We start from the raw sequence: 24857 nt of genomic DNA, 5'->3' as shown, positions 1-24857 counted from the left end.
TTATGCACATATGAAATGTGTCTGTCAATCTCCTAGTTAAGTGTGTATCAGGGAATACTGAGTTGGTTCAGGATTCAGATTTGAGAAGACTTCATTCCTATTTCATGGCTGTTATTGTAAAAGGAAATATATCCCAGTCTTTCAGTCTAATTGCCTGAAATTTTCTTCATATGACGAAGTGATGTATGTTTTAGAAACTTTTATGAGAAATCCCCATCTTTCTGTGCTCATTGAGTTAGGTCAATAATACAAGTCTGTTGAATTTTACCTAAATTAGAGAACTTTTTGCAAGCTTTCACAATAAATTCTAATTTCCTATTGGCATTATTTTCCTAAAAGAAAACTAATTAATGATTCTTCCTTTGATGGAGAGCCTGTTTCCTTGAGTTGACAATGGTGTCGTGCTGAGAAGAATGTAGCTGTCTGGAGAGGTTTTTACATATAAAATTAAATTACATACAGAAAAACAAACAAACAAACATTAGCCATTGTACACTCTTTGTTGGAAACTTATGATGGTGACAGAAGGAAGAAGAGAGGCAGAGGCAAAATGTTTCCCATGCTAGAAGCAGTAAATGTGAGATTTTCTTTTTCTACAGCCTAATTTACTTCTGACCAAATGAACATAACTGAATCGAATTAATACCACTAACTTGGAACTCGTTAGAACATCTTTCACTCAAATGTGAAAATTGCTGTAAGTAAATGTTGGGGAAGAAAGAACAATTGTTTTATTTCTAGTTTTAGACTGAAGATTCAAAGTGTCAAACTCAGAAAAAAAGGGGGAGTTGGAGGGAGGTGGGGGGTGAAAATATGGTCCATAGAGGAAACAAATTATATCAGCTGTAATTTATTATTATTTAATTGTAATGTGACAGGGACAACATATTTATGAGTATTTGATGATTTCCCCCCAGCAAGGTCAGCTTAGCTATATCCCATTTCTTCCTTTGTCTTCCTCTTTCCCCCTAGACTTCATTATACAAATTCAAAGCAGTCAGGTGAAGGGGGGGGGCAAAGGAAAATATAAAATAAAAAGAGAAAAAAATGAGATTTGTGAAAAGAGAAAAAAAATGAGACACGGAAGGAAAAAGGAAAGAGGAGTTAAAAAACAAGAGCTTTGGGGGCGCCTGGGTGGCTCAGTCGTTAAGCGTCTGCCTTCGGCTCAGGGTGTGATCCCAGAGTCCTGGCATCGAGCCCCACATCAGGCTCCTCGGCTATGAGCCTGCTTCTTCCTCTCCCACTCCCCCTGCTTGTGTTCCCTCTCTCGCTGGCTGTCTCTCTCTGTGTCAAAAAATAAATAAAATCTTTACAAAAACAAAAACAAAAAACAAACAAACAAAAAAACCCAAGAGCTTATATAAATGGAGTCCAGGGTAAAGTTTGTGGGGAAGAGAATGAAGAACAAACAAAGGGGTAGAAGGTGAAGGGTAGTCAAAACAAAGAGATGGGGTGGGGCTTTTAAAAAATATTATGGATAATGAATTGGACTCTCCTTAGTATTTTTCCAGAGATAGAATTATTTATGTTTCTGGTCCCTGGGCTGAGTTGCATTGGCTGGAAAGACTGAACCATGTAGAGTCACTAAATTTAGCTGGGTTACATTTTGGGAGTAAATCTCCAAGTCTTTGGATTTTGTGATGTGATATCCAACTGCACCTTGATTTAAATTATCACCTGAGTCAATGGTGCATTTTGGTATGAAGGCCAGACTCTTGGAACAATGAAATAAAGGAGAGGAAATGGAAGAGTGGGTTTTTGAAGTAACTCCGAGAGCCCAGCAATGTGGTTGAGGCTTTGCTGAAATGAAAACTGCAATTGGGAGGGGAAGAAGGAAAAATAGCTTCAGCTTGGAAATCAGATTTGTGAAGCAAATATAATGACTTAAATTGACATTGTCTTAAAACAAAACAAAACAAAACTTCCCTTGTGAAATTGCAAACTGGACGTTAGTTTTAAGACAGTTTCAGTGGCCATCTAACTTCTTAAGAAATTATATTCCTTTCTCAACAGAGAAAGGAGGCCTTCTTCAGTCCTGCTTGGAGCAGTCAAAAGCTGCCCTGCTCCACTGGTGGTGAACAGATTCATTCCAGGGGGGATCTGGCTGCTGCCATGGAAGTCAACTTCAAGCAGGGTTTGGAACCAATGGAACAGAGTAATAGCTCCCAGAAACTTGAGAAATTGACGGGAAATGCCATGCCAAGAAAGGGCCAAATAAAAAAACCATGAGTTGATTTGATCATCTACCAAAATGATACAAAGATGCACAGACACAAAAATAGAGATGTTAACATCTACCATCCTCCATCAGGAATGATCTATGAAGTCAAAGCTAAAAAAGCCACCATTAATGGTATGGATGGTTTTGAGAGGACGTGCCCATAAGAAGTAAGTGGCTGGAAGAATTCCTGAAGTGGTCTGCGCCAGGAGTGATGGAATGAGGCTTGGCAAATCTACTGGTCGGAGCAAGTAGGTGAGTGAGCCATGGTTTGCTGGGTTTTAATCCCAGAGCAAGAGCCTCATGAATTCTCACTACTGGTGTAGCAGACCTAGGTTGAGGAGGATAATGAATGAACTGCAGGGGTCTTCAGGATCAACTAATGGGGCTGACACCAGAGGCGTTGAGCAGATTTAGGAAACTAGAAGTTATAGCAAGGATGCTCCATCTTATTCAATTCTTCCTAAATCTGAGCATAAATGGGACCCAAATCCTAATCAGGGACCCTGAGAGACAGCTCTTCTTACAGATTGGGCACCAAATTGCTTCCAGTGCGGGTAGGTTTCTTTCTTTTTTTTTTTTTTTTAAGATTTTATTTATCTATTCGACAGAGACAGAGACAGCCAGCGAGAGAGGGAACACAAGCAGGAGGAGTGGGAGAGGAAGAAGCAGGCTCCCAGTGGAGGAGCCTGATGTGGGGCTCGATCCCATAATGCCAGGATCACGCCCTGAGCCGAAGGCAGACGCTTAACCGCTGTGCCACCCAGGCGCCCCGCGGGTAGGTTTCTTATGATGACGGGAGATTTGAAAGAACCTGGTATGGGTGAGTCCACGGAGGGTCACTCTCAGCCTGCCTGCCGTGTAAAAGAGGAACGTCTCATGACAGTCTCTACCTCAAGGTGTCTGTTAGATGGATAATGTCTCATTATCTGAGAAAGGGGAACTGGGGGAGAGGAGGGGAGAGTCTCAGGGCCCGGGGTTGGGGTGGGGGAGGAATAAATACTACATCTGACGTGTTGGCCGTCAGGAAGTTTTCCCATTCTCTGCCTCCAGTGTTTGTGGAAAGGATAGTGATTAGTCTTGGCAGAGGCAGCTGAACCTGACAGTTCCTCCTGTCAGAGACATCCAACAGGGATTTTGATCTGCCCAGAATAAACTAGAGAAGTTGGGGGCAACAGATGGAAAGTGTAATAGGCACATAGGCACAATTTCTTTTGACACATGGGCATTCATGGCCTCCCTCCCACCTCTCCTCCCAATCAAGGAGAGTTCTGGCAATGTCATTTTGGTATTTACTACTTTCCTAGAGCTCTGTGGCCTAATTGTGCTGTGAAAGAAACTTGTAAGCCAAGATGGGTTAACTATATTGGAAAGGATCGCGGAGGAAGGGTCCTTCTCCAGAAAGGGTAAAAATGGAGAGGTAGTAGATAAGAGGGAAATGGATGGGGAAAGGCAGCAATTAATGCCCACATTTTGGGGATACCATGGATAATTTTTCAGGGATATATAAAGAATAAAAGAGGCGGGTAGTGCTGGCTTAGGGAAGGGATTGCTTTGGGGCCTAAAAGAGGCATATGGTGAAAGGAATATAAGGAAATTAATGTTTATTTTTGAACGCAGTGATCCAAAGACAAGGCTATATAAGCCCCAGGATTGATTTAGACCGTAGAATCCCACCTTGCAGCAAAGTAAAAGAGGCAAGAGAGCCCACCAGTTAACTTAAGAAGAACTCAATCATTACCAAATTCCTTCCTCCCAGCATCAGCACTTGCTTCCAGGCTCACCTCCTCCTGTTGTCAGGAGCTGGGCAGAGCATCGCTGAGCTGTGGGGCCTGCCTAGTCCTGGCTCATCCTTATTTCTAGTGTGAGTTCTTTCAGAGACCCAACCCAAATAAGGGGTTTCATAGGCCCTCCCATCTTCAGCCAATCCGTTTCCTCAGCCAGCCGAAGTTGTTAAAAGCAACACTCAGCCTCTCAGCACACCCTCTATCCCTGCTCCTAGAAATAGCAAATGCCCCCCAGAAAAGCAGCCCTGAACACCAGTGTGGCATTTTTGACCTTTCCATCTCCCCTAGATTCTGGCCTGGTAATTGTTCACTGTCTTGTAAATTCTGATGTCTTCAAGCACTGTGTGTGTGTGTGTGTGTGTGTGTGTCCAAAATTTATAATATATTAATATCTTAACACACACATATATAAATACATAATTAAATATATAATATATGATAAAATAAATAAATATATATATATGAGAGTAGATATTCTAGTTGTCCTATTTAGGCGAGTTGGTTAAGACTGCCCAGAAGTTCATTAATGGATGTGGAAGTCCCTTACCACCCCACTGTAGAGACGAGGCACAGAGAAGTTAGGTAACTTGCTCAAGTTCACACCACTGGCAAATGGTGGACCCGGGATTCAACCCAGGAAAACCTACACCAAGCATCTGTCTTTTCAAGCATCTGCTCCCTAGTATGGTGATATACATTGCTTTCTGGTGATCTGAGAACAAATCTTGGAAAATCCTGAGGGATATGTTTCTAACATTCATTCCAGTAGTTCTACCAAAGGTTATTAGAAAGTAGTTCTGGGAATGCTCATAATCAGAAGATTCAAAGGGCCAGCCGAAAATGGGAAACACTCTGCATGGATAAACGATGTGTTACATATTAATATGAGATACACCAGGAAAAGGATTGAACTACTGATACATGCAACACAGATGAACCTAAAATACATTATTCTTTTTTTTTTAAAGATTTTATTTATTTATTTTAGAGAGAGAGAGAGAGAGAGTGAGCAGGGGGAGGGGCAGAGAGAGAGCGAGAGAGAATCCTAAGCAAACTCAGTGCTGAGCACAGAGTTGGACACAGGGCTGGATCTCACAACCCTGAGATCATGGCCTGAGCCAAAACCAGAAGTCAGAGGCTTAACTGACTGAGCCACCCAGGTGCCCCTAAAATACGTTATTCTGAGGGAAAAAGGTGCCTTATTCTTTTGTGTTTTATGTTCCTTCTTTTATTTTTTATTTTTTAAAGTTTAAAGTTTTTATCTGATATGATTTCAAGGATTAGGGCAAATCTGATTCTGCTGATTAATAGTTTCCTTGTGTAATTTGTGATTTCAGATCGTGAGTTCATCTTAAGTGGGCTTTATCTATGAGAATCTTAAGGCGAGGTTGAGGGTGTTTCCAAGAGCACTTGGTTTCGTGCTTGTTTCTGCTAGTATGTCTCCTTCCCCCATTAGCCTTTTTATTAGAATCTCTTGGTTTGGGGACTTTTGAGACTATGAAGCTAGCGTAAATTCAAACTTCAATGGGTGAAAGTTAGGCCTGTGGTTCTGCTTTCTCGGGGAAGTCTACTTTCAAACACATAGGCCAGGCTGAGACAGAGGAGTTTCATTGTAGTTGCCCTTTGCTAGTGGGCAGATTGTGTTGTTCCACTGAGGATGTAGCTGGGAAATTCATGCAGTTTCAGGTCCAACTTCCGACCCTGCTATAGTCAAGACTTGTGTCCTAGACCTATGTGGCCAGTAAAATGCATGCATACCTAGGGCAGCAGCTGTCCCCCGCCACCACCATCACCCCCATCGAGGCTGTCCCAGGACCACATCACTTTATTTACCTCATGGCTTTGGGTTCCCATGAATTCTTTCTTTTGCAGTCAGCTCTGCCTTTAAAAAGAGGTCAGTTATATTTTAGCCAACATTTTGAATTTGTATAGCGAGAGGGTTTTCAAATTTTCTGTTCTACAACAGTGCTTGTTAAATAAGTCTTGAAAATGTTTAACTCCTTGGAGAGTCACATCATCAGCCTGCTAAAGGACAATTTAACCCTTTTTGGAACAATGAACACTAAGATCTCTCATGCTGTAGGTTTGCCCCTAACATCATTTCGTTTGCAGATTATGAATGAGGCAGTTCTCCCTTCAAGAGTGGTGATGGGCTTCCCTGTTTCTTGAGGCCACTATTTAAATTGTTACTAGGATTGTGTTGTACTCATAGGACGGGGGGGTTGTCTTTCTGCTGTAGCATGAGAACATAACGGCCATGTTAAAACAAATGCCAATACCATCCTTATATATTAAAAAGATAGAAGAAAAAGAAATCACTGTATTGGGGGGGGGGCACGAGTGGCTCATTCAGTTGAGTGTCCACCTCTTGGTTTTGGCTCAGGTCATGATCTCAGGATCCTGGAATTGAGCCCCACGTCAGGCTTCCTGCTCAGTGGGGAGTCTATTTGAGGATTCTCTCCCTCTGTCCCTCCCCCAACTCCCTCTCTCTCTCAAAATAAATAAATAAATAAATAAATCTAGAAAAAAAAGTCACCCTATTCTATGGCATTTAATAGAATAATTTTCTGTTAAGAGGTAATTCTTACTTTTCCAGTGTCAGTAGAATAAAGGCTCTGAAGGAGGGCCACATGACTTTGCCCACAGCAAGTTCCCATCTATGGAGTGTCAAGGATATGAAAAGTTTTAGAATACTCTGTACAAAATTGCTATTGGTAAAATAATTAAAAGTTAATAGCCAACCCATAACCTGCTGGCTTCTAATGCTATTTATTGGATTGAGGCTCATGCTTTGAATTGATTGCACAGAGAGCTGGCATGTGAAGACAATCCCACAGAGTGACAACTGTGCAATTCTGTGTCTTGAAGGTTGTCCCTTTGGAACACAACTGTGCTCTGTGTCTATCCTATGTGCTCTACCAGAGTAACTAATTACAATAAGCAATTCTAGGAATTACATGCCCCACCAGTAACAACAGAACACAAAGAATTTTGATAGTATCAATCGTTCTAAGGATAATTTTTCGGTTAACATGATTAACCAGGTGTCTATGAACTAGAATCCCACTCAGGGAGATTTATGGAGTTTATAAATTATTGATTGGATATCAAAGATATCGAAATGGGAGAAACAGCTCATGCAAAGATGAATAGGAAACTGTTTCTCTATCACTCCCTCATACAAAAGGAAAACCGAGACCCAGAATCTATCCCGATGGCTCAGCAAAGAACCTCCCATTGCGATAAATGCTGGTCTTATTTTTCCACGCGTGCAGCTTAAACGTTGTGTGCATGTCTTGGAGGGGTCCCAAATCCATCTCTGCCTCAGCAAGCCCTCATCATGCTTCCTGGTCCCATGTACCTCTTAAACTCTCACCTAGATCAGGTTCCTTGTTCATAAACCTAGATAGCATCTCTTCACTTCTCCTTTTGTAATTCTTGTCCCACTTATTCATGTCCATCTTCCCAAATAAAATATAAACTCTCTGAGAACACCCCACTCATCATTTGACAAGTCTGGTATCTTGAAGATCAAATATAGCAAAGTCCAGAAGGAAGCCAAGCACGGGGGGCCATGTGCATGTCTCCCTCTCCTGCCACCTGCACGTCCACGTGGCTGACATTTCTTGGTGCTTACTCTTTGTGAGACACACAGGTGGCACAGGTGGGTAGAATAAAGTCCCTGTGGCACAGAGGCCAGCTCTCTAATCTCCCTTTGCTCTTAAGCACATGGCAAGATGACATATCCGAGCCTCCCTTTTGGTTAGGCGTGACCCCGTGACTAAGTCCTCTTGTAGGAATGAAAAAGTAGTAACGCATGTGTGCCTCTTGGCAGCCTGGCTTTAAAATCTCCCAGAAACATTTTTTCATATTCTTTTCCCTTCATACTGGTGGGATGAAAATGACCATAGCCGTTTTCGAAGCCACATGTTAAACAGCAAAGCCTCTCTTGACTTGGGTCCCAGGAAAACCTGCACGAAGCAGAGCTACTATTACCTGGGATGGCTAACCTGACCTCAGTGAAGCAGAAATAAAATTCTCGTTCTTAAAGCCTCTGAGATTTGGGAGTCTGTTAACACAGCCTAGACTACTTAATACAGTTATCAATCTCAAGAAATTCACATGTTCTAAGAAAGAATTCCTATTATTTGGATTATGTTCCAGAGTCTTCAAGATTGGGGCAAAGCAGGGGATTGCATTTTGCAATTCAGTGTTTTTGACTTCAAAGCTGCAGGTTTTGCTCCCACCAAGGATGTATGACCAAGTTCACATAGGCTGAGACACTGCATAATGGATATTCTTCTCTATACACAAATGAGCCTTCTGAGCCAGTTTCTCTGAGGGAATGACTTGATGGTATGGAAGTTTAATCATTTTCTTCTTACAACACTACTCCCTACCATCTTTCAAAAGTGAAAAATCCAATATCCCTGGTTCAGTCCCTTAGGCGGCGTAAGAGTCTCCTCATCTCCTTTGTGCTTTTCCAATGTTACAGCGATAGGAAGGATTAGGTGTAGACCAGAGTCTTCCGAATGCCATAGGAGACCAGGTCAGTCCACAGTGTCTTGAAGGACTAGCAGCATCCTTTGCCATCTGCACCAGCCCTGGCCACCGCCAGACCTCAGGGCCAAGCAAAACCTGAGATGTGAGTGAAATGAGTTTCTACAGGCAACACAGTGGCTATAACAAAGAGGAAGTCTTGGATATTTGCACTTGTTCTTGGTTTGATGCACTTTCCAGAGCAGCTAAAAGGCACATGGTTTGCATTTCACTAAATCAAAGAGAAGGAAGGAAGGGAGGGAGGGAGGGAGGGAGGGAGGAAGGAAGGAAGGAAGGAAGGAAGGAAGGAAGGAAGGAAAAGGAAAGAGAGAGAGAGACAGAGGGAGGAAGGGAGAGAGAAAGAGGGAGAGAGAGAGAAAGAAAGAGAGAGAGAGAGAGAGAGGGAGGGAGGGAGGGAGGGAGGGAGGGAGAGAAAGAGAGAGAGAGATAGATGGGGGAGCAAACAGATTGGATAGAGGATGGGCACATGAAAATTATTTTTTTTAACAAAGCAGTATTTTTCACTGCCTAGGCAAATGCCTTTTGTGAAAATACTTCTATGAAAAGCAATACACTGTTTTGATTTTACTTAGCACTATCATTAGGTTTGGATGCAAACAGAAGTTTACAATAAAATAAAAACATATATGATCAAAGATGATATACAATGTTGTGATAAGGTGATTTGTAATTCAAGCAATGTACGCTTGAGACCCATATCTTGATTCCCCATTCCAGACGCTGCAGAGGTATGTGAGGAAGCAAAGAACACACGGATGACGAGAAAAAGAATTAAATATCACTGAGCTAAATAATTAAGACTATTACAAAAAATACAAATAACATATTTATACTGTATTACTTACAATACAAATGAACAGTATTTTTAGTGTAAAAACTGCATTTGCACAAAGAAGCTATTTAGTAACAAATACAATGAAACTACATCGGAAACATGTGAAAATGATCTGAGTCACACATACACAGGCGCACAGTTCCCACGAAACTTGACCAGGAAGAAGCCATCTGAAGGCCATGTCCTGGTCTGAAACCACCAAAGGCCTTCTAACCAAATCTCCAGGTTCAGAAAAGTTGCTCAAAAAGCTGCCCCGCCAAGGTTCATCATTTGGTTTTTCAAGAGAAACTGATCTTCTGAAGAGGATCAAAACGTAGGACTAGGGTAAAGAGACTGAACAAGAAGGAACTTTTCTGTTGGCACAAAAGATTTCCATGAATACTTTTCAAAATGTTGTATTTGACAGGACGGGTCCATTGCACATTTATAATACTGGCAGAAATAACACTTCAGTACTGAGCTGGACAGAGATAAGTTGATACACATTAGCGACAGCACCAATCTTTCCCTTCTTTCTCTCGCTTCGTGCCAATTTAACTTTTTATACTGAAATCTTAGGTGGACCCTATTGTTTTTGTTTTTTCCAGACCGTTTCACGTTCTTCATCCTGTAAAGCAGCATACAGGCTCCAGTCTTAAAGACCTGGTCATAAAGAGTCATAAAGGTCAAGTGCTTGCCTTAGGAGACATTTTTATCATCCTTCCCCAAAGGTGTTACAGGATACAGGCTCCGCAGGCTTACATATACTCAAATCATGTAGCAATGCCGAAGTTATCAGCAAGGATTTTGGCCATAAAAATGTCAAAATTTGGCTTTCTCCACTGTCAAAAGCCAACCTGGCTAAAGCTTGTTTACTTTTTATTACAGTCGTTATTTTGGATCTCTTTTCGTAGTTAAAGAGGCCTGTGGCTAACAGGGCTTATATACACCAGGTGAGGTTGTAAGTATGCACTCATGAGGTTCGGGGACCTGTGCAGTGAATGAGTCCTGCCTGTCACTAAGCATTCAGTGCTTAGACTTCAAAGAGAAAGAAAGAAGTGGGATTGCCTATCTGTAGCTTCAGGAGGAGATCTCTAAGCAAGCTGGGGTGGTAGAGCAGATCCAGCAAGAGGTGAAAGACAAAAGAAACTAACAGAAAGGTAGCTAGAAGTTTCAAACTTTCCCTCTCATCAGAGAAAAGAACCCTGCTCCAACTACTCACATGGAATGCACTGCACCCCCATTCCAAAATCTACAGTCACTTTTATTTAATTTTCCTAATTTTGATTTATATAAAATACTATCCTGTAATTAAATAACTGATATTGCAACATAGGGAAGCATGATTATTTTTTATTTTTTAAATCATGTTTCCACACATTTGACTTCTGGATTAAACAGATTATTTCCAGAAAAGAATCCATAAAAGCCTATTAGAATGTTAATCTAATTTCAAATTATTTTGGGTTGACTTTTTTTCCTTTAGTTTTTTATTCAGCAAATACAGAAAACAAACCTAAAGGCCTCAAGTGAAAAGAATTAAATCAGATGTGTACTTATCAGGCCATTTAGTAAAAACCCCATCTTTTGCCAGGATGTTTAAAAATAAAAAAAATGGTTCCTACAGCCGCAGAGGGTTCAACTTTTAATGGATCTTCTTCTCCTAACTGTTTTCTCCTCTTCCTCCAATTTTTTTTTAAAGTATCGTTAAGAAAGAACATACATTTCTCTTGTTATATAATTAGGTATTATTTGGGGTCCAATTGGAAATTGGCCTTACATTTATAAAAAGCCAAAGTGGATTTTATTTCTTCATTCCTTCCCTTCTAGTCAAACGCTCCACTTAAAAAAAAAAAAAAAAAAGAAAACAAGTTTTAATATAAGGAGTGGGAAGGGGGGGAGGTATTATACAGAAAAGCTAAACTACGAAAACTTTCTTATTCCATACCTCTGAACCTGAACTTAATGATCTTTGAAAATTTGTTTTCAGCTGATTATAAGAGAAAGAAATCCAGTAACAGAAGGGCAGGCCCTGCTCACCAATGATCCAGAAAAGCTTCCCAGGATCAGGGAGATGGAGCTGCCACCATCAGAACCATGGTGCTTGGGCTGAGGCTGTGTTAGAGACGTAGATGGGAGGAGGGGCAGGAAACGAGCCAAAGTCAAGGTTTTCCCAGTCTGTCAGTTCTGTGATAGCCTCAAACTCAAGGTGCTGTTGCTGTCTGAAGAGAAAAACTACTGGCGACTCTTCACGAACCTCACAGTACTGAGGGATGCGACTGTCAGGTAACTGAGTTAGAAAGATGAAAAATAACCATCACTAAAAATTGTATTCTGTCAGAATAAAAACTCCCTTTGTGTGAGGCTTGCAAGAGGCCCATTCAACCACTCAAGGGTAGAGAGTTTCAGCACCTCCCCTCCTCCACTGAGCCTGTGTTCAAAGCTAATAGGAGGTAAGGGTTATCTAAACAGCCAGACAGAGTATACTGCATATTTCTTTATAAAGATGACAGAAACTTTTCGAATTTCATAAACCTGTATTACTTGTTTTTCTGTCTGGACCCAAGGGGTGTAGGATCAACTTTAGACATCTTTCATAAGCTTGGAATCTAATTTTATGAATTTATTCTAAGACATAAATCAGGTAAGGCAGAAGTAGATGGATGGATTCTTTAAAAGAAATCGGGCCCCCTGGGTACTTTTAGTAGATTGAGTATTGAGAGATTTACAGGGATAAAATTCTTTACAAGATTAAGGAAGAAGGAAACGAAACCAAATCTTTCATTTCCAGATATTCACTTTCATTAATTCTTTCACCAAAAGCACATCACTGAGAGAAAACCAGAAATGGTTTTGCAGTTAATATTAAAGTGGTTCATGAGTCAGGGAACCCCTTGAGATGGAAGCAAAACAACAAAGTATTCAAGTTCTCTTCACAAGACAACCTTGTACTGGCAACACTTAGGGCACTTCTGGCTTCAAAAAGAATACTGCTAAAGGAACCTTTTGGAAAAAAAAATTACTACATTTTGGCAAACAACAACAACAAAAATCTCTCCTGTAAAATCCCTACTTCCTTTTGAATCTCCAAAGGTTATAACATTTCATTCAAGATGCTTGGCAGTCACGGCTCCGTGGGCTTTGGTTCTGGATTATGTAAACCCTTAAGTCAGAGTGAAGGCCGCTGATGAGAAGCGGCCGCTGTCGGAGGCCACTCACTGAGGAAGTATTGTGAAGAGTGTGGGGCGCCTGCAGGCCCGTGGTGGGCAAGTTGGAAATACTAAAGGTAAGAAATAAATCACAACAAAGGAGATTTAGAGAGTTGGGATGACGTCCAAGCTCTTTTCTACCGTAATATCCAGGGCCCTCTCAATTTCTAACTCTGAAAAAGTGTCTCTGTACCATGGTGGCTGATGTGTCTTACAGTTTGACAAAGACAAACACTTAACACAAGAAGACTTCTGCAAGACCTCCCATACACTGTGAGGATGGCCGGTTGCTTGGCTTTCATTTTATGGCGCCTGCAGGGTGCTTTTCTCTGGTCACAACTCTCTAGCCTCAAGCCAATGCATGCGTGCCCATGCCAAGTCCCCAAACAGATCCCAACACCATGTTTGTTTTTCTGTTTCCTGATTGTCATGCCTGAAACACTCTCATTAATATACATAAGGCCTGATGCCAGAGACTACATGACTAGAGATCGTTTGCTTAAGAGAAGCTTGCTCATTCAGGAAAAAATAAGGATTTGATTTACAGTGCAGACCAGAGGGAAGCTGACCTACTCCTTGGTCTGAATTCTCGGAAATACTGTCATCAGGCCGACGGCCCCTTATCGGCATGCTGACTTCTGCGCTGCCTCAACGTGTCTTCTGCCACCTCTGTGTCGGCTGGGCTGGGCGGCGCAGGCGTGTCTTCGTCGGGCTCAGGTTCTCCCTCCTCCTGGACCTCTCTCAGGGGCCCTTGGTCCTGGGCGTCACTCCTCTCCTCGTCCACGCGAGCAGCCGGGCTGTCCTCCTCCTCGTCCTCCTCTGCTTCGTCCTCCTCACCGAGGTCTTCTTTCTCTTCCTCGTCATCTACAAGGCTGTCCTTGTTTTCCTCTTCATTTGAATCATCTTTTTCCTCCTCTGCATCCTGCAGCTGCTCACCTTTGTGGGCGTCCTCGGCCCTCCGAGTCTGCTCTGTGGAGGGAAGAGAAGGGGACGTCCTCTGAATCAACTGATCATTCAGCAGTCAACTGAGTGTGTTTAGCCGTGAGATGAAACAGGGGGAGGGGCGGGGGGACACATGACAGTTTTCTCCAATCGGAAGCTATGTGATCACACAGCACAGATCTCTGGTTGGTGGTGTCCTAGCTCCATCCGGGGCCTCCCTGGTCCTCTCTGGAGATTTCACGGGCCCTGCTGACTTTGGTAGAGCACAGGGACAGGGAAGGCGAAGGTTCTTTCATGCTTTGTATTTTGTACCTTACAGAATACTCAGTGACCCACTCACGGGTCAGGTGATTGGTTGAGAAATGTGACTTCAGCCAAGCCAATCACAGGACTTTCCAGGAGCTTTTGGCCAGAGTCAAGAGGAAAAGGCTTTCTATAGAATTGCTAAACTGATAATATGTGAGTTAGGGCTGTTGACAGCCCCTGAATCAGCCACATAGAAGCAGAAACCTAACATCCCCTGGGCTGTGCTTGAAGCCAGAACATCCCTGGATCTTGCAGTTATGTGAGTTAATAAATTCTCCTTTTTTTCTCTAAGTTACTTTAAACTAGGTTTCTGCGATTTTTAAGAATTCTAAAGAACATAATATATTTTCTAATTATCGATGGAAGTTTCCAAGCCTTGAAAACTTCAAAAACTCAAAAGAATAGAAGTTTATCTAAACTCCACATAAAATGCAACAATTATAAAGTCTCATAACAGTCTTCATGCAAAGTCTCAAAAAAAATTAGGAATAAAAGCATGCAAATCCAGGCTGTTGAGTCCCACAAATGGTGTGGGGCAGTACAAGGATTTGGGGAGACTGTTCTTACAGGACTTAATGGTACATAGTTGAGACTCAATAAATATGAGGTCCCCTCCTTCATTCCAGTTTGAATGAAGGAGAAGGTATCAACTAATTAATGAAGGGCATACACTTAAAGGGAAAAAACAATTGCCAAAATGAAGTATTCCCTAATTTAAGGGAAGAAAAATTTTTTTTGTTCAAATCTGATCTAGAGAACATATTTCGAAGAATTTGGTAGTGGTGATAATTTGGTCACCTAGTGAACGGGGGGGGGGAAAGAATCTAGTATCTCTTTGAGCACAAAAGGGCACACCACGGAATTCCAAAAATACTCTATCACATGACTTTGTCATACTTACCACTGCGTTCAGATAAATGCCTTGGAAATGGTATATAAAAACATTCAGATATTACCACCAGGACCTGGAGGGAAAAAAAAGTGATTTTACAGTGACTAGATATGACATTTATTACCAAAGAACCTCAAATGTAGGCCTTGGTTCTATAACCAGATATTCACAGACAATTAATCAGCAGTTGGTCAAACGTCCTCAAAAAAAACATGGATACAGTTAAGAGTCTCCTGTTTTTCAAATGTAACAATGTAGAAAAATATTACGAATATATAACAGGAGTCAGGGGTCACAAAGTCAAATGCCTCTAGAGAGCCCATTAAAAATAGGTAAATCAAGCAGGTATAAGAAAATAGATACTCTGAGCCAAGTCTAAAATGGCCTTTTTAAAAACACCCCTCTGGCCAAACAAAATTAGTCTGCATACAGCTGCCTCTCACCAATGGGTAAACACCGACTGAGTAAAGGACTATGTCAGGGTCTAGAATTCTTAAGAGTACCATGAGAAGTTTCTCCAGAAATCAACTGTGAGAAAGTCATTGACGATACGAACTAAAGCCTAGTTTAGTCAGTGAGTGCCTTGGCTTCATCGCCGACCTTACTGCAGCAAGAATCGCGCTCTCCTTCTCCCTTCGTAAACTACACGCTCCTCTGGGACAGGTTCACCCCCATCCCTGTTCCACGCCCAGACTGGCATGGGCCGCGGTGATGAAGCTACGGGTGGTGTCAAAAAGGGCACAGTTCGCCGGACTGGGAAAAAGCTGCAGTCATTTTTCACACCTTCCCCTATGACACCCACAACACAAGCACCCACCCAGGAAGAAGCTGCCTGTATAGAAGGGCAGTCACTTCTTGGACCTCGCCAACTCCCAGACTTTGCCTTTACTGTGAATAATTGCCCAGGCTTTAAAATAGTAATACTACTGCATACATTAGTGTTTTAAAGGTGCTCTAAAAATTTAAAGAACCCAAGTTATAGTACTTTTGATTCAATTTCATAAACATCAAATGAGTACCCTACTTTGTGTTCAGAATTATTACCATCTGTATATTCATTTATTACTTTACTCAAAATTTGGTTCATTAGGTTCAAGGTATCATATTAACCTCTGCAGGGAGAGGAGAATTTCAAAAAAAGGAAAAAAAAGGGTGGCTTAATTATAAAGCAACATGGAACATGAATTCCATAAGAAAAATGAATAAAGCACTTTGAGAGATATTTATGAGATACAGATATGACAACCAGTTATAGGTTTGGGAAGGATCAAGAATGGCCACTTGAAGGCGGCAGCATTTAAGGTCCTGGGCGTGGTCCAGAGGGGATGGGTAGCACCAACTGCCTGACTCCTCGAAGCTACACCGAATTGGACCATGGGGACTCCCAGATCCAGAGAAAGCCCTGAATGCCGGGCTGGGGAGACCCATGTGGTAGGGCAATGGGATGCACGAAGCTCTGTGTGTTGGGGACGAAGAAGCTCCAAACCACTAAATTGATCTGAACAGTGAAGAGGAAAACATTTCCATCTGAAAAGACTGAGGTTGAAAAATTTCATTTTCATGTGATAGTCCGGAGGGAAGATGGCAGAAGAGTAGGGAACCTACGCTTCATCTGGTCCCTTGAATTCACCTAGATATCTTTCAACTGATTTTGACACCTGTGAATTCAACCTGAGATCTAAGATAGGAATTGCTGCAATTCTATAAATAGAAAAGCAATCACTTTTTGCAAGGTAAGAGGTGCAGAGAAGTGAGTCTGGGGGATATATCAGAAGACAAATCGCAAGGGGAAGGAGCCTCCATAAGCCGGCTATCAGAAAGTAATACAGCAGCGGAGCGCAAAATCGCAACTTTTAGAAGTCTGCTCCTCTGAGGGATGTCCCTCCCTGAAAGATGCTCAGGTGGCGAAGCACGGCAGAATCCCAGGTGGGACAGTGTGGTCTCAGGATCCCTGGGGCCAGAGAAAGAACGGGGGTGCCCAAGTGCAGCAGAGTTCCCAGGCCTCGGAGCGGGGACGCCGGCTGCAATCAGCAAGCCTGGGAATGGCCTCTCAGCTGGGTGTTGCCATACACTGCTCAACCGCTTCGAGATCCGGTTCCTTTCCCCGGGGAGGAGCAGTGTAGGTGCGCGCCATCGGGCAAATGCTCCAGAGCGGGGCCCAGAGAGCGGCGGCGCCTCGAGGAGACACTCCTCCCCACCTGGGAGGGCCAGTGATCATTCAGCTCCGGGGCTGGAGATCAGGGCGCTGCCATTTCTTACTTATTTTCCATCCTCTAGAGTGGCGAGAAAGCCTTCAGGGAACAAGAGTCACACACAGCAATGTCAAGCATTTCCACTAGGCCCGGCCAGGAGCGGCGCAACTCTGCCCAGGCAAAGACACCCAAGGATCAGGGCAACGGGCCCCTGCCCCAGGAGACCAGCAGGATCCTCGGGCAAATACCCAGTTTATAGATCACTCAGAACCGAAAAACTCCGCGCTAGGGGGAAAATAGTACATAGAATTCGAGGTTGAGCCCTTTGTTTACAGGTGAAAAATAACATTTAGTAACGTATTTCAGTCATCACGAGGCTCAATCAAGAAAACAAACAAAAGTCTAAACTAGCAGCCTCGTTTTGACTTCCCACCTCTTAGGAAGTAGGAAACATAATAGTTAGGCTTATGGGGACAGTAACTTGATCAGGAAATCACTCCTCTCTGGAAAACATCGTGCTCCTCTTGACCACTGTCTAAGTTAAACTCCAGAAAGATTCATAGAGGCAAGAACTTCCAGGGACACCATGACCAAGCTCCACATGACTGCACGCCTGGGCTCTGCTTCAGCCCTCAGTTAATGGCAAAGGAGCCACAGAGAATGGAACTGCACAGCTGCAGACCTCCCTGAAAGCAAGACTTCTAGCTGTTGTGTACTTTTAAACTACATTTTACAGTTGTAGAAAAGGAATCAGAGATATGTGTTGGTATTTTATGGAAATGTATTACCAGAAAATGTATGAGTCTATTACTGCTTTGAAATTATTCTTTTGTTAAAGTTCACCTCCCAACTTCTTATAAAAGAATAATATTCTGTATCATTTAATCACTTAAACAGTCTAGAATCAACTCTCTTTGTTCTTCAGACCAAACCTTAATACCTTCCTGGACTGATTATTTGAATCTAAATTTCCAAATGAACTTAGGGCATAGGCAGGCCTGACCTGATTTCTTGAACTTAAAGTTAACCTCAAAGATAAAATTCAAAAACTCTTTATACTGAGAAGAGATTCCAGTGGTCTTTCAATAGGCTCACACTCAACCTGCGTTCTCCATAACTCCACTTGAGAACCACCCAGGATCTCATGGTGTTCTCCCTACAAAAACCTCACACTCATGTGGCTCTAAAATACACCACTGGAACGATCTAGCACTAGACAGTAGATGGGAGAAGTATATTTCTATCCAGCCAAATTTATATCCAAAGTCAAATCCTTTTAGGCCAGACCATCAGGGCCATGTTGGTTAGCAATAAGATTAATGCGACCTAATGAATGACATATCTGAGTTCTAGCCCCACCTGTGGAGTTAACACCAGCAGTCAGATCTCAAATATAAGCCACAGCATGAAGTAAGCATGTTTGCAGCAAAATAAAATCAAGCCTCCTTCGCTACTTGGAGTACAGCTTTGTCATAAGTTATATATCAATATACATAAAAACAACTGCTAACTTTTAAGCTTATTTTTAAAAAGGACTTACTAAAGAGCTGAAATGCATTATACAATGCAAGGACAGACTTTAAGATAATCTAACCTCAACGTCTGCCCTTTACATAAATTTTTAGTAATCATTAATTATTCCTATCATACAGTGTTTAGGAACTTTGTGATTAATATATAGCGCAATGGCTTTTAAGAGCTTCTTAATTAGAGTTTAAAGCTTAATCAAATTGATCCAGTGTGGGTAAAAAGGTTTAAAAATTATATAAAAGAGTAAAACATTGCCAAAACACTTATAGTTGCTTATGTGGTTAAGTAAATAAATGTATTATTTCAATTCTTACCTAAAACATCTAGGGAGAAAACACACAGATACCTACTAGGTACAAGTTTTCATACCTAAAGAAGACAAAGTAATGTGCTTTCCATCTTATTTTTTTCCCATAATAATGACTGTGTTTTTTATCTACATTATCTCACAAAATCCACCTTAGGATAACCAGAGTGTATGTATAAGCAGCAGGTCAGGATTAGAGGTTCAATTGGAGGATAAGAACAAGAAAAAAATCATCTTGTTCACTCAAGGAACAAATTCACAGGTTTGGTCTTATCACCACAGTGTTCCCATGAAGTAGACAATGTGTGAAATCACTGCTGACTTGGTTGACTTGGAAATTGACTATGAATTCATGTAAGGTCTCCAATTCTTCTTTCATTACTGCCTATATTCTAGGTAGCACACATCTTCAGAATATTTAAGGTTAGGATTAGGAGATAATAATTTAATGAACTTTCCATTATATCTCAAATTACCACTGAAAGTAGTATCAAAAAAAGTAACTGCTTAGACTATACACAAAATGATATTTGTTTATGCATCTTTTCTTTCTTGGCTGCTTTCTAGTTTTGCATAAAACCCATGTAGCTTTAAAGAAAGGGGGAAAAAATGGCATTATTTCTTACCAGACCCATGAAAAGGCCAAAAATCAAGGTAGCCATGACGAAAAAGACATAAGAACACCAAGCAGGAATTCCAAGGGTCACTGTGAAATAGTTGTGAAGATGCTGTAATCAGAAGAAAAAAATAAAATATTTACTTATTACCAAACATGTTTGAACCTCCCTCTCTAGCTAGAACTCAAGTCTGCAAACTGTTTCTACATGTATGAGTTCCCACAAAGTTCACCCAGTCTGCATTTATGTGATTCTTCAAGGACAAGTCGAATTTTACAACACTGAAAATCGGAGAGTAATAATCAAGGTCATATCTAGTAAGAGTTATATTTCTTTGTTCATGATTGGGTAGAACTCTAACAGAATAGAACAGTTTTTCTAGCCCCTTCTTTTATCATGACAGATTCTGTTTGGTCATTCTCCCTTAAGAATTCCATATATATCAATTTTTACTCATCATGTAGCATCCATACAAAAAAATTAAACTTCTTGGGCCTTTGTCAATTTTTAAGTGGAACTAAATTACTACTTACAGAACATTGATCATTTAAAATGTCTCCATACTGGGGGGCCTGGGTGACTCCACTGGTTGAGTGTCCGACTCTTGATTTTGGCTTAGGTCACAATCTCAGGATTGTGAGATGGAGCCCCATGCTAGGCTCTGTGCTGGGCGTGGAGCCTGCTTATATTCTCTCTCCCTCTCCACCCTCACTCCTTCCCTCTTTAAATTCATTCATTCATTAAAATAAAATAAAAGGTCTCCATACTTCCTTTTCCTAATCAGATCAACCCTACCCATCCTCTATAACTTGCCTAAATCACCATAAAACTGAAAGCATAATATTAGACAGAAGAAAGTTTTTCTAGTTAATTGATTATGAATAAATGAAATTCCATCAGTCTTTGAGTAGAGCTCATATCCCTTCATGCTTACTGTTCCGAGACTTGCTTTGATGTCAAACACTTAAAAAATGAGTGAAGCGATACCATCTTTGCTAAAAATTGTTTATGTGCAAAGTCATGCAGGTGGAGTCAAGTCCCACTTAAATGAGGACCTGCAGCAGCCATGCGTCACCATGGTGGCTTAGTGATCATCTGTTTTAGGCCCTTACAGCTCCAAAACCAGTCATTCACTATAATCCAAGCATTTACTGGGCACATGACGAATGGCTCCAAGCTAAATGCCCCCGGCAAGCAGAGATTACAACTGAATGACTTGCCTGGAACTGATGAGGTGGATGAAAATGACTCCTAGTTTCTATTTTAATTTAATATTTCTCAAAATCCAAATTACTCAAGTTATCTCCCATTGGTTTCTCAGTTTATAAATGTCAATACAATTAAATAATATATTTTATTCTGGCTTAATTCTGAATGATAAACCAACAAACAAAAAAGCTTGTTAATGGTCTAGAATAATCTGAGATCTCCTCTCTCCAATTACTTATTCAGTAGAAGAGATAGATCTAAAGACTCAGCAAATACTTTACATACTTACGTATGCAAAGTGTTCAATAAAGATTTATTGACTTAAAAAAGATACTAGCGTAACCTTCAATTATTCATAGGAAATGCAAACAACTCGTGATTTGTAAAACTATAATCCATCCTCCGTTGATGGCATTGGTCATCATTTTCTCTTTAACTGGGCAATTTTTTATTGAGTAACCTAGGCGAATAGGTATTTGGGATATCAAAAGGTTGCTTCATTCAAACTCTGTTCAGTATAAGTTCTAAAATGTATCATACAGTTCTCCATTTTAGAAAATTCTATGTATTCATAGTTTATGCTTTTCTTGATGACTCAGTGCCACCATCAGGATTCAACTCTGAAATGTGCCAAAGAACTGAAGATAGGGAAAGCCAGTCTGGCTTTGTGCCGACCCATAGAGGTGTGTATTCAGGAACTTGTTTTATAAATATTATCCATCCATGTGGCTGGAATGACTAATGTCCAGTTATAAGTCCTTCCGCATAGTGCCTTACACCCTTTCTGCAAAATAAATGATTAAAGTAACCCTTAAGAAATTTTCTAAGTTATTTTCTGGAATTCAGTAAGTACATGACTTTGAATCATTGCATTCTGGGTCACACACTTCTTAGTACATTCAAAAAATCCTCTTATTGTAGGACGCTCTGCTTCAATTTTCTCAAATCAACTTACTCTTTAAAGGATTTATTTGAGCCTCTTAGAGAAACCCTGCCATCTTGTGGTCTTTTAGTTGATTAATACTAAAGCCTCATTAACCAAGTTGTGTTTTCACAACTGCAGACATAAATCTTTATCTGTTTACTTTGTCTGAGCTCACAGTGGTTTTAGAACACCTTAAGAGTGTTGGGGTTTGTGGCATTAGGCACTTGAAGTCTTGCTGTATATATGTTTTCAAGTAAAATAACGGATTCAAACTGATCTAACTCAGTTTTAGATTCCTGTTTCTGCTTCTTTAACTGCCAGGCAATGTGACAGTTTTCATTTGTGGAAAATACTGATCCTTGTTCAATATTATATGTGCTCATTATAAGGAAGCATCTTACTCTGTTACCTTAAAATGCATAAAATATCACCTAATGGGCCTGACAACTTATACAGTACTATTGTAATAGATAATGGACTTAGAGCTAGCTTTTGGCTATATACGGATTTGAGTGAAAGACTAAATGAAGACACCATTACAGTAGAATAAATGAGAAGAACATTCTACCCAGTGGTCAGATGGATTTAAGGTATGGAGCAAAGCCAAAGTATCCATGGACAGAGGTAGAGCCTTCTCTCTCCAGAGGGCCCAGTACTCCCTCTGGGAACTGAACTACTGCAGGTCAGATTCAGTACTGCCCAAGGGCACCCACTCAGCGAGCCCAGTGCTGCACAGTCTGATTCAGAGCTGGGCTGGCCCTGAATGACAGAGAACCTTTTGGATTTAGAACCCGCCAATGTCACAGGATATACTCTGAGGGGTTTTGGGACAAACCCAATATCCCTTTCAAACACAGATCAGAATACTCAAAACATCTTCCCTGTGTGGGAGCAGCTCAGAAAGACTTTCTCTAGTAATGGCCAGGGGTTCAGTTCACCTTCCATGTTTTACCCTTTCAACACCTGCAACAAGACACAGCCTTGCAGCCTCTTGTAGGCATTAAGAGAGGTATTTTGTGGGTGTGCACCATCTCACTGTAATATGGTTCTAGATAATTTTACAAGGAAAAAACCTCAAAACAGTAAGAGGAGAGATGCCACTACCTAAAACACAGGGGGATGTTTGGGGAGTTTTAAAATATATTCTTGTTAAGTGTTGGCGTGGATGTGGAGAAAAAGGAACCTCACGCACTGTTGGTGGGAATGCAAACTGGTGCAGCCACTGTGGAAAACAGTGTGGAGGTTCCTCAAAAAGTTAAAAATGGAATTACCATGTGATCCAGTAATTTCACTACAGGGCATTTACCCAAAGAATATGAAACACTAATTGGAAAAGATATATGCACCCTATGTTTATTGCAGCATTATTGACAATAGCCAAATTATGGAAGAAACCTAAGTGCTCATCGACAGATGAATGGATAAAGAAGAGGTGGTACATATGCACAGTGGAATATTACTCAGCCATAAAAAATGAAATCTTGCCATTTGCAACAACACGGATAGATCTATAGTGTATATAATGCTAAGTGAAATAAGTTAATCAAAGACAAATATCATATGATTTCATTCATGTAGAATTTAAGAAACAAAACCAACCAACAAACAAACAAAAAAAGAGAAACCAAAAAACCGACTCTTAACTGTAGAGAACAAATTAGTGGTCACCAGAGCAGAGCTGGGTGAGGGGATGGGTGAAATAGGTGGTGGGGATTAAGAGTACACTTAACATGACGAGCACTGCGTAATACATAGAATTGTTGAGTCACTATATTGTGCACTGGAAACTAACATAGCACTGTTTGTTAATTATACTGGAATTACAATTTTTTAAAAAGTATTCCCACTTTGAAAAAAACACTCTCTTGTTATTCTCCAGTCTAAACACTCATGGCCTTTAATTCTCATTGTGAGGTATTTATAAAGCCTTAAATCTTCTCCATCATACAGACTGTCCTCCCAAGGATGCAGCCTACCTCACTGCCTGCATCCCTGCATAACGACAGTGGCACTGAGGTGAGGGAAGTTACATACTGTATTAGCTCAGCGAGCAGCACAAATTCACCAAATCAAATCAAATAATATTAAAATGCATTCAGATGTTAAACCTAGTTAGTAAAAATACACATTGTACAACTGTCATAGAATCCTATTTTAATCCTGCTATCAGCCTAGATTAAAAAAATAGACGAACAAAAAGACAAAGCATTCCTTATTGATTAGTGAGAGGTAAAAAGTAAAATAATGATGACAGCAATGATTAATGAATACAACTAACAAGAAACAGCTATCAAGTACTGACTAGGTGCCAGGTTCTATGCGAAGTACTCCAGGTATTTTAGTGACAACAGTTTATAGCAGGGAAAACTCATGGGTTCAGAGAAACACACACAGGGTGGAGAACAATGGGTTGTCTCTCTGGAAGAGAGAAACATAATACCTTCCTTCACCATTGTAGTCAACTGTGAAAAAAGATGAGAAGACAGAAAGGCTGGAAAGTCTCTCCAGACATGGGCCACAGACAACATATCAGCCCCAGGATTCCTAACCCCGACTGTGGTGTCAGACTTGGTGACGGTGCTTCCCAAGTTCAATCTCCTGTGTGTTGCTTTCATGGCATTAGCCGCACCTTGTACTATCCCTTAGATTATTAACACTTTTCATTAAGTTGAGTAACTTCTTTTAAGCTGAATTTCAAAGAAATTTTATATTGCTACTATAAATATAAAATCAGTACCAATTCTACAGCTAGAAGATGTCTATCCACTCTTTGAGAAACTCCCTGAGTTCTGTACATCTTCCAGGCGCCAGTGACTCTTATGAGGTAGGCAAATGTCAAGACTATATATGAGGATGGGTGTGATAGCTAAAGTGGCAGTGACTTCTATGAGTTTACATAAAAATTTTTAAAAAATGGTGGATACCATCATGACTGGATTGGAAAGACAATCTAAATTTTAGTGATGGATAGAACATTTGAGATTACCCACCCTTCCCCCACATTGTGGTACCAGGTGACAGCAGGAAGCTCACAGGATCTGGCTTATAACACTATTTAAGAAACTTCTTCACCTCATGGGTTTAGTCAAGCAAGAACATATGGGAGGTTGGTGTAGAGTTAAGAGAGCCAAATGCAGAACACAATAAAACCCCTGAGTTCATGGGAACTCAGCTGTGTGGGTGTCTCCTCACCAAGCAATTCTGACATCCTGAGGACAAGCTCTTATTTCCAGAATGCCAGATGCAGCAAGCTGGCTTCATTCTGAAAGCAGAAACTCAAGGACTTTAAGAACTAGTTCAATAGGCTCATCTTATAGATACTGTTCTTATTTTTACTTTATCTTTTTCA

At 41.0% G+C, this 24857-nt stretch overlaps 1 protein-coding gene across 1 annotated transcript in view; it reads right to left on the bottom strand.

Moving 5' to 3' along the window:
- Positions 1 to 9378: 9378 nt before the first annotated feature.
- Positions 9379 to 24857, bottom strand: part of TMX4 (thioredoxin related transmembrane protein 4) — a 43697-nt gene continuing 28218 nt past the window's right edge. Inside the window, exons 6-8 of the mRNA XM_040637988.1 lie at positions 19384 to 19485; positions 14738 to 14801; positions 9379 to 13557 (exon numbers count right to left, since the gene is read on the bottom strand). Coding sequence (XP_040493922.1) covers positions 13193 to 13557; positions 14738 to 14801; positions 19384 to 19485 — 531 coding nt within the window. The 3' untranslated portion in view covers positions 9379 to 13192. The remainder of the gene's footprint in view (positions 13558 to 14737; positions 14802 to 19383; positions 19486 to 24857) is intronic.

This window comes from Ursus maritimus, unplaced genomic scaffold, assembly GCF_017311325.1.
Source record: "Ursus maritimus isolate PB19 unplaced genomic scaffold, ASM1731132v1 scaffold_22, whole genome shotgun sequence".
Classification (NCBI taxonomy): Eukaryota; Metazoa; Chordata; class Mammalia; order Carnivora; family Ursidae; genus Ursus; species Ursus maritimus.
This window is presented reverse-complemented; position numbering and strand designations above follow the sequence as displayed.